Raw genomic sequence first — 10,668 nt, 5'->3', positions numbered from 1 at the left:
AATTCGTCCATTGACAGCTGGTCTCTGATTCGTAGACTACCGGTATCACGAAAGCAAAATGCCCCAGACGAGCATCGTCTTGGACACAGCGCGTAGGTCCCAAGAGGTCTACACGCTTCTCGAGCGCGCGATTGAAACAGGGACCAAGAAAGCCAAGGAGCTTGTCAAGTGAATCGATGTATTGAGCTCGTCTTACGAGGCTACAAAGAACATCATTCACAACCTCAAATGCTTGGCGACGGACATGACCGATGCCCTTGATCATGATGAATGGGGCGCCGAAGATCGCACAAACCTTGCGGGTATCTATGCCATCGTTCAGTGGCAGGTCCGCGGGGAACTCTCAGCCAACGATCCTGGCGCCCCGTTTATTCCTCGCATGAGAACCCAGACTCATTATGCGAAAGGTGAAGCTGAGAAGCTTCGCGACAACTATGAGAGTCCCGTCGACCAAGCACTCTCCTTGGAGAAAGATAAAGAAGGGCTGACAGAGCTTTACCCATGTCTCCACTGTTATTTTTTTTTTGTTCTGAGATCAATGCTGGCCGGGCGAGGCTGTCCAGAGTTTGAAGCTGCAGCTGGAGGAGACCATTCCTTGGGGCTGAGTTGGTGGACTGCAAGTTGATGACTCTCAAATGGAAGAACGAGCATGAAGAGGACGAGAATCCTGCTCGTGAGCACGATTGAGCGGCCACTGACTGGCAACTGCGAACTGTATGTAGTTTAAGGATGATGCATACGTGCGCTTTAAGCGTGAATGCAACACTGGCCTCAGCGTCTCCCTCAGAGTTTCGGTGACATCCAGTCGTCGAGGATATATGTATGCAAAGGTCCTTGGCTTTCTCTTGGCTCATCAGGCGTTGGTCCGTGTGCGGCTCGCGAGCTTTGAGTCGACTTCATTAATGTATGTAATTTCTAGACCCTAGACCGCAGCCATCGATGGCTTAGGATGAAATGGCAGCAGTCAGTTTTGTTCTGAAGCCAATTCATGGAGCAAAGCACAACCGACTTGACTCCCCTTTCTCAACTGTAAGTCTGCCCATTTCCTTTTTCTCCCTTTGCTTTCAGCAAACATCGCCTGTTCTGTATGTTTTTGTCATTACCTCCGACAGTCAATCTGGAGTTCTTAGGCAACGCTGATAACGGAAGTGATTAATCTGACTCCGGCCGAGCAGACTTTTGTTCATTACAACGTGTGTGAGTGCATGGCCAAGTAAACCACCCTCAAGAAATCATCGCCTATGTACTCGTGAGTGTTCAATTATCTTGTATACGCGATGTACTCGACAACAAAACCTCCATTTCTAAACTCAGGGCTCAAGCTGAAGCGATTAGCGGTGAAGCCAAAGAACTGGACGAGCATTTTGTTGACTTGACAAACTCTCTGATCAAAGATTTGCCAGTAATGGGAGGAGCTTGTCCAGGAGTCCACTGTAACAAAGGCTGCAGATAAGTTGCTGCATACATACGCCGTGTGCTGATACTGCCATGGATCTGAGGAAGCAGCTAGAGAAGACGATTTTCGAGGCAGAGCTCGTAAACCTCCGACTTTCGAATCCCAAGCGCAAATCTAGGCTCATAAGGAGGAGCATGGGGAGAATGAATTGCAGGAGGGATTGCATGTACTTAGTTACGGGTGGAAGACAGGTCACAAATCTGGACATGTTCCCGCGATCTTATCTGGGAGAGACAAAAGAGTTCAATTCAAGAGTCTGGCCTAGCGTACCTCCCATCATGGAGGATCAAAATTTCTGATTGGGTCTAATGGTGGAAATTTTCACACACTTTGTCGAAAATTCCACATCTTGAAATCTGCGCACATTCCTACTATGTTTCCACATCTTAATATCTCTGTCCCTGTCACAACATTAAGATTCCTGATTCTTCCCAGAGTATCTCCCAAGGAGCTGACCATGACTTGCCCCGATCCGTCGTGGACAATGCTTCAGTCAACAGTACTGACCAACTCAAGGACGTGAATTGAAAGCCGGAGCCGGTGGTCCAAAATCAGCAAGCGAAGATTATAAGACCATGCAAACAGCAAAAGAGTTCCAGCAAGCCTACTCCAACTACGTCAGTCAGAAGAGGGAGACAAAAACCAAGATACTGCACCTTAGAAGCGAGTATCCTCGCGCTTCTACCTCCCTTAGCAAACTTGTTGACGCCTATGCTCCTGCAGGAGAACGGGTATTACAGGACAGTGCATTAAAATCAGCAGATGCCAATGTTTCCCCGCTGCCTGGGGCTCAGGCAATGCTGGAGCTTGTTGGCTTTCCGGCTGAGGGGTTTGGGATTTGGGTGTCTCGGATGGAAAAGGAGGGAGTGTTGATCAGAAAATCGATGCATTTCTTCAAAGTCTCAAAAAAATCAGCCAAAGAGGAGATTCAGACCTTCTGTACGAAGCTGGAGGATATCAAGAACATGTGGAAGAGGCTATCCGGGACAAAGAGACTGGTCATTGAGATGATCACACGCACAAGGGAACCACATTGTGAAGATTCATGAATTCGGGCAATCTGGAAGAATATTTTATGGTGCTCAGGTAACCGCAATGGTCCTTCAGCCCTTGTGAGCTCCAAAGAGCACGTGCAGTCTCAGACTCATTCCGAATATCGACCTTGTGCTACACATATGCCAACTTTCCTCGTGCTCATTGCAACATTTCTCTCTGCAGCCATTTTTTCTTCCAGCTCAGGTAAGCTACAGTTCACTGTTGTAACCCCAAGTTCTGATATCAATCCAGCAATTCTCACTATCGTCGCGATGCATACCACATCGCCAACACGTCCGATTCTGAGTCACATTCTAGGCCTACTGCCAACATATCGGATTCCGGTTCCGACACTGAGTCCCTTCACAGAGTGGTTTCTAACATGGTTCAATTCGGACTTCAAGCCATACTTCCTTGCCTAGACCGAACCAAATCACTGTCATGGAAAAAATCTTCACTCGCAATGAAGTCAAGCTTCTCTATGAACAGCTGGAAGGCTCTCTCGAGGCTTACAGAAAAAGCTCGCGATGAATGTTACCACAAACTCCAGCAGCGAGTGCATAAAGTGACTTTGCAGGTTGCCAGGTCTATCGATGCCATGCAGCAATACCACGACTTAGGCAAGGAAGAGGATCCCCCCCGCCGCCTAAGGACGACATGCTGCTGACAGAAGATAAGCTGCACTTAGAGATTTTAGAGCGGCTAAAAAATGCTCGAGGACGCCCAAAGTAAATTCGTTGACGATGATTAGCGAGATCGAAGAGTCTATCACGATACTGCAGAAGTATATCGGCTCCGAAGAGGAGGAGGGGGCCGGGACACGAATGCGACAACCCAGGAAGTAGATAAGAACGCTCAGAAGAGGATCTGGCAGCTGACCCAGGTCTGGGAATAGGAGAGTGGGAGTATGAGGAGAGATCGCTGATGTCCCGTATTTAGGCATACGCTGTTGATCTCGTATTGTGCTTTCGCCTTTGATGATGAGTTTATTTACAACGGGGACAGACTGGAAAAGGTAGTACGCGAGGGTGGGGGAGGGCGCTTCAGGGACATGGATTTAGACGCTGGGACTGGTTGGCAGGAATACAAGTTCAAGGACACGACGAACAATAGGAATTAGTTGTCTTTCAAGGATTGTGTCAAGCAAAAAGCTAAGTATGGGGTCTTTTTATGGGAGTTTTACATGTAGTACGAGGTTAATAGGGAGAATATGTACGGAGGTTGTGGATAAACAACCCGTGGATTGAAGAGTTCAAGGTAGAGAGCGAGTGACAGGAGGATGGTTTTCCCTTACAGGGAGCCTCAATCAATAGCACAACGGTTTTGCACCCTTTTATTATTCTCAACACCGTGTTCAGTGCTTCGATACAGAGAATAGGGCCCTAATTCACACACAATCAATCCTTTTCGCATTTCAACTTTCTGTTCGCAAGCTTTTCCCCCAGCTTACAGAAAATCCCGGATTGACTTGCTTCACTCACCACAACCTCCTACCCCTATCCCAGCTCGTCACCCCTTGCTTTTTATCTGATTTTTTCAACATAACGAAAATTAAGATGGCTAACCTGCTCCTGCTCGAGTCTAGTGTTACCTACTTCACTCTCCGCCGGACGAGCGGCCACCACCACCACCCGGCCGCCAGCTGTGCGAGAGCGAAGGCGCTGCTAGCCTAAAACCTCGACTGTAACGGGTGACTTGGTCTGGTGCAGGCAGGGATCGACAATGAATCAAATGGGTTAGATGATGGCCATTGACGATGTGAGGTGCACAAAGAAGTCAATTAATGCGTGTAATAATCTTTTTTGGTCCTCGGCGTCTGTTAGCCGCAAGTGCCCACGGTGTGGTCACCGTTGACCTGCCTCAGTCAGCCTGGGCTCCACTGAGGTCAGGTGCACATTTGACCTTATATATAAGAGCCATGCTCATCCATCTTCACGCGTGTGTAGTTTAGAAGGTAGAGCGTTATTATTCTGCGGCACCCATTGTGCTTGACAGATTCCCTCAGGGCCGCGTGTTCTGTAGGGCAACGGACAAGTAAATGCTCCCATCCACATCCACCATTTTCTTTTACATCCAACAGTGTCCTTGTATTGGGAAGAGGAAGAAAAAAACCAAGAGAAGTCCTTCATCGTGTCCGGCTAGCTTCCTTTATAGAATCCTCTTGCCCTTGTGAGTCCCTCGGCCTTCCAGGCTTTTCAAAGGTCTCGTCCTCCTGCCTCGGCCATCTGGCTGATTCGGTCGTGTGGCACCATATATCTTCCGGGATCAACCACATATTTGTGTCGTTCACGATCAATCTATCTCTGGTGTCCCTTGTGTTGGCAGTCGGGTATACTCCTTTCCTTGGACTGCCGCGTCCGTGTGACATCGACCTTGACCACAACTGCGACTACGACTTCACTGCCCCCTGTCTTCGCCCCCTTTCCCGCCCCCACCCCCACTGCCGGCTCGCGCGTCCGAGTACCCCCTGCCTGCCGCTGATGCTAATGTGGACGTCGTCCGCCTACCGAAGGTCAAGGACTGGCAGCAACGCCAGCAGCCCGGTTTAGGTTCGTTCTCGGCTTTTCCTCATGGCCTGCATTTTTTCGCCTAATCCCCCTCCTCCTTTGATACAACCCAAACTTGGCACTAAACAACTTCGGCTGCTCCATCTTCACAGTCATTACCGTCGCCACAGTCCGAGAGAGCTATCCTTGAGAGCGCCGGATGCGCTGCAAAGTCATGTCGCCGCCGCTGCTGCTGATGCTACTGCTGGTTTCAGTCTGGTTTAGCCTTGATGTAGTTCTTGTAGTTTTATTTTTTTTTTTGCCTCCCGAAATAACATACTTGTTAACCCAGACCAAACTAAGAAGTGAATGCGGGAGTGGACAAAGCTGAAGGGGGATTAAAGATTGCTCGAGTTGAAAGGTAGTAGTGTGGTTTGAAGGTACTTTGATCGAGTTTATTTTCGGGTATGATTTTTGGGATTGTGGGAATGTAACCGTTCGAGTCAGGGTTTCCACATAGACATGCTTGGATTCAAGTTATAGGTTGGTTCAAAGGGCAATGGAATGATAATACTTCTCATCTCACAGTGATTCTACTTACATGCACTTGCACATCCCTCTTTTGCCATTGCTCCTGGCTTCCCCCCCCCCCCTTGGCTCAGGGCTGTTCCATATATGTGCAGACCGAGATTCTGCTCTCATTTCTGTTGTTCAAAAGGACCATTCATGAATTCTTGTGGAGGTTTATCGACGGCCATACGGTATATCTGGCTACAGAGATTGTGAACGTCAACGTTTGCAACATTTTCCTTGCTATCAGGCTCAACAAATTATTTCGTCCTTCGTGCAATGCATTCGTTGCTTTCAAGCACCGTTGTGTAAAGCGAAGCTTCAATCGTCGAGCGCTAAGGGTGTGCTCTACACACAACGAAGTGAAGAAGGAACGTTTTGCTTCATTTAAGGGACAAATCCTCCAAGCTCCTTGAGAAAGTATTGGTAGCTAGGTATCTACGATTGTGCCACATTCCCAACGCGCCCACGTTCCCGCCGGGTATCATTCGATGGATGGATGTCCCGTATGGTAAAGCCCCTACGAAGAGGCGTTTTTGCTAACTAATTCTTGAATTAGTTGGCAACCAATGTCCATCCCCCTTTACGGAAGACGGATGGTGATAAGGGCAACGGACGGGAAAGATGGCAGACCGTGCGCGACGGGAAAGTGGGGTCTCGGGCCGGAAGAACTTTTCAGACGAGGTAGCTGGGATCTCCGCTTGCCTGATTTGGATTTACGCAGGACGATGATTGGACGAAAGTCATATGAAAATGCTGATAAGATAAGCTGTACGGTGCGAAAAATGAAATTGATAACATTTGTGACGATAAGCCTCTCTCTCCTTTGATCATAACCCCTAGGTAGGAATGGTGTCGGTAACTAAAGCACAACAACGGTCCTTCTCAAAGCTCCTCCTCTCAATACTCCCAACCCAACTGAACCCTTCTACAAGACCATCTTAAGTCATGCTCTTCTCGATCCAACCACCCCCTACAATCCCCCGTCTCCCCTTAAATAATCGCTGACTTTAGTTTGCCCCAATCCCCGCCTTCATCAACACCCCTCTCGCTTCCACCAGCGCTCCAAACATCTCATACAACTTCAGCACATCCGCACAATGCACCAACAAGCTATAATCCCTCGCCATCTTCACCATATTCTCTCCGCCCACAAAACAGAAACCCCCCATCGGTTTATCATGCTTCTTACAAACCTCCCTAAACCTCTCCACCGCCTCCACCCACTCCTTCTCCTCCCCCATCCCTAAGTTCGCGCTCAGACCCATGCTTACCCTGCAGTCCAGCGCTCCTAACCACACGATATCTATCTCCGGCACCTCGGTTAGTATACTGTCCAGGTTTTCAATCCCCTTGAGGGACTCGATCTGGATCATCACCGCGGCGCGGTCATTCCAGTTCTTCCAGACGTCGCGGCCTGAGTCTAAACCGTCGGCGGGCAGGTCGGTGAGACCGGGGATCAGGCGGAAGGGGGGCACGGAGCGGGTGCCGCCTTGCGAGGCGCCGAACTTGGAGGCAGCGATTGCGTGGCGGGCTTGGGAGGGAGTCTCGACTTGGGGGATGATAAGGGATGCGCCGGCGTCGAGAGCGTAGCCTATGGAAGCGTGGTCGTTTCCAGGGATGCTGCGGGAATTTTAGGTCAGAAGCTAGATATCCTTGGATGGTTGTTGTTGTTGTTGTTGTTGTTGTTGTTGTTGTTGTTGTTGTTGTTTTTTTTTGTTTTTTTTGGGTTGGGGGAGGGGGGGGGGAGGAGGGGAAGGGGAGAGAGGGTTGTGTGGGGGGGAAGAACGTACCGGACGAAGGGGATCGTGCGCCCTCCGGACATGAACATGATCTCATGTACCATCTGTTCCGGTCAGCTGCTATCGCCTTTTCCCACGAACAAGTCTTATAAAGATGATACTCATGAATGACGCACGGTAGTCATCCTCTCAACCCCACAACTTGTATGCTCCCAGTCAATCCACACCATGTCAAACCCCATGGGCGCCACAAACCGGGTAATGGCAATCGAGCTCAGGCCGGCATAGTACCCAATGAGTGGGGGGATCTTTTTGGCATGCGCATCTCGAATCGCCTGGCGAGCATTATGCGGCTGGAAGAGAGAAGGGGCCATGTAGCGACGCATGCCGTCGCCTGCTGGGTGGGGGAAGGCAAATACATCGTCAACCTTGGGCTGAGCTTTGGCGGAGGGGTTTTGGGTGTTGTTGTTGGAGCGCTGGTTGGGAGTCTGGTTAGATGTTTGGACGGGGACCTCGCTAGATGTTTCGTTGGAGGTCCTGTTGGAGGAATTGGAAGTCTGGTTGGAGCCCATGGTAAATGGTTGATGTGTTGTTGATGATGATGAATGTCAACTGCGCGACTTTTTTGATGCTGTGATGTTTGTTGATGAACAATGTCTTGTTCGTGACCGATTCTCTGGTTTGTGTTGTTTTTGTTAATATGGACGAAGTTCTGGACTCAACCAACGGCTCCTTTATAAGGGCTTATTCCTCGTAGCTTCCTCTCCATGACGAGACAAGTCTGGTGGTTGCACTTTGTCGATTAACGGAAGTCAGGACGGGGACCCAAACGCCCGGCTCTGAGATCATCATCACCACAGGGCAGGTTCATGGGGAACATTCAAGTGTTTTTACACTTCACATAGGGCAAGCTAAACTGTTCAACCGGAAAGACTAAGACAATCCAAACGAGCGCCAAACAGAAACAAGCCAAAATTTATAGGGCCAACTTGGCCGACTCATTTCATTTCTGTAATTGCTGTAATCTGTTATATCCAAAAAAAAAAAAGTGAACTGTGCTAAATCCAATGCTCTTAAAACTCAGTTGTCTGTCTGGAAAAAAAAAAATAATGCTGATGTCCAATCTGGTGCATCCGAAAGCAAAGCAGTGTGCAAACGAACTCGAAACTCACAAAAATCACAAAAAGCCAACCGAATCATGTACCATCCATCCATCATATCCAAAATGTTGCAGTTCATCCCTCATATCTCATGCTTATGCTCGATGTTCATGCTCATGCTCATCCTGCTTGTTCATGCCATATGAACGTTGGTCCTGTGTTCCCTCGTGTAATCCGCCTTCCTCCCTCAACGTACAACTGACATAGCCCTCCCCTGCTCTTCCTTCTCCTTTTTCATCTTGAACAGCTGCTTAATCAGCTCCCTCTTCTTCTCCTTTGGCTTCGGCGCCGGCGGCGCCCCCACGGCACTGCCCACCTCACTGACATACTCCCTCCGCGACTTCGACGACACAACCGACGCATCGTCATAACTCTTCCTCCTCAAACTCCTCACACTAACCTCGCTCTTCGCACTGGTCGTGTAGTAGCTCGAGTCTTCGCGCTTCTCCTTCTCCCGACTGCTGCGGTGCGAGACCTCCGATCTAGCATCCTTGTCGCGCGAGGAGCGGTAGCTGCGCACGCTGATTTCGCTTCGTCCATCCCTCTCCTTCTCCTCGCGATCTTTGTCTCTGCGCGATGAGCTGCGCACGCTAACCTCACTCCGCCCATCCCTCTCCCTCTCCTTATCCCTCCTCTTCTTATCCTTCTCTCTTTCCTCCTCCTCCCGATGCTTCCTCTCCCTCCTGCTCTTATAACTCTTGTACGTCGACCGTGCGCTATGATGATGCCTGTCCGCAGCAGAAGAATAACGCGACCTCGGCGCCCGGCTCACCTGCGACACGCTATCGCTCGGATCAATCTCATCAGTGCACCCCTCAAAGTGCAGCTCGCGCATCGCTTCCTCCGCCTCGCGCGCCATCGCCTCGAGATCGGCCTGCTCAGTCTCGCTGAACGTAGGGATCCCCCTCCGCCAGGCGTCGATGCGCGAGAGGCCTTCCTCGATATCCTTCAGCACGACAGCCTCGTCGTACGGGGGCGGGGGTTCCGCCGGATTCTGATCATGTCCGGGAGCTGCAGTAACCCCGGCAGAGACGCCATCAGCAGGGGCGGCCGTCGCCGCCGGCGTAGAAGCGGCCGCAAAAGGCATCTCCATCGCCCTCCCCCCGATCTCCTTGATCCTCTTCACAATCTTCAGCCCCCCGAACATGATCACCGTCACGCCCAGCGCGACGCTCGCTCCGATCAAGAACTGCGGACTACTCAACAGGGCAAAGACCGCCGGACTGCCGCCCTTTAAGAACGCCAAAAAGCTGGGGCTCATCTTTCCCAGCATGGAGCTCAGCTCCGCGAGGGTCAGAGCCACGGCGGCCGCCGCTTCCGGCTTCTTCTGCAGGTTATCAATCATCGCGGACGCCGTCTGGTGCATGCACTGGGCCTCCTCGAGGAAATCCTCGATTTTGTCGAGGAGATTAAGCGCTTTTTCCTCTTGCGGCGTGAGCTGTGCCTCCTCGGAGGCAGCCGTTTCATTATGCCCCTTGCGGGTGTCCAGGTCGACGCGGGACTCCAGATCGGGGGGCACGTCGCCGTAGGCGAGGTGATCGTCGATACTCTTCTTCCGATTCAGCGATGGATCCGACCGCCGCCGCTGCAACAACTGCTGCCGACGCAGCTGCCGCGCGGAAGCAGTCGACGGGGCGGGGCCGCCGACCGCCGAAGCCGCCCTGCTTGGAGAAGTGGCGTTGATCTCGGTCAGGGCGCGCAGGTTCTCCTCGGTCAGCAGCGTGCGGGCGGGGGACGGGGCCCGCGGCGGGGGCTCCACGGGCGAGGTCTTGGACCTCGACATGCGCGAGCGGGTATCGTCATCCTTGGAGCCGCCGACGCTGCTGCGGGCGCGCGGGCTGCTCGCGTCAAAGGTCTTGGCGCGCTGGACGCCGCGCTCGGCCTTGATGGCATCGCGGCGGTCGCGGTAAGCGGCCTGGGCTTCTTTGAAGATGGAGACGAGTTGTTTGCCCTCGCACAGGGTCAGCCGAGCCTTGACGGCGACAACAGGAGCACAAGACCTACCGTGCTGATGACCTTCCCCGAGTTGTTGATAATAGTAATAATCTCCGTTTGGGCGCCCATGGTGTCAGTACTCTTCACTCAGAGACTAGAGATCGGAGGCTCGGAGTTGCCAATGCAAAAGAGGCAGACGGACGGGAGAGAAAAGTGGATTCGGGCTCGAAGAAATGGAGCCTGACGACAAAGCTGCAGTAGTTAGCAGCAGAAGAAGGACGGAC

General features: G+C 51.5%; 2 protein-coding genes across 2 annotated transcripts; both read right to left on the bottom strand.

Moving 5' to 3' along the window:
* Window positions 1-6,557: 6,557 nt before the first annotated feature.
* Window positions 6,558-7,861, bottom strand: CTHT_0039830 (uncharacterized protein; the record flags this gene model as incomplete). The annotated part of the gene is made up of 3 exons (XM_006694330.1): window positions 6,558-7,170; window positions 7,341-7,393; window positions 7,466-7,861. The coding sequence occupies 3 exons, from the start codon at window positions 7,859-7,861 to the stop codon at window positions 6,558-6,560; spliced, it is 1,062 nt and encodes a 353-aa protein (XP_006694393.1).
* A 670-nt stretch (window positions 7,862-8,531) lies between these two features.
* Window positions 8,532-10,513, bottom strand: CTHT_0039820 (uncharacterized protein; the record flags this gene model as incomplete). The annotated part of the gene is made up of 3 exons (XM_006694329.1): window positions 8,532-8,574; window positions 8,653-10,400; window positions 10,454-10,513. 3 exons carry the CDS (start codon window positions 10,511-10,513, stop codon window positions 8,532-8,534), a joined length of 1,851 nt encoding a protein of 616 aa, XP_006694392.1.
* Window positions 10,514-10,668: the final 155 nt, after the last annotated feature.

The sequence above is a fragment of the Thermochaetoides thermophila genome, assembly GCF_000221225.1.
Source record: "Thermochaetoides thermophila DSM 1495 unplaced genomic scaffold scf7180000011817, whole genome shotgun sequence".
NCBI lineage: Eukaryota > Fungi > Ascomycota > Sordariomycetes > Sordariales > Chaetomiaceae > Thermochaetoides > Thermochaetoides thermophila.
The sequence above is the reverse complement of the archived record's forward strand: the minus strand, read 5'-3'. Positions and strand labels throughout refer to the sequence as shown.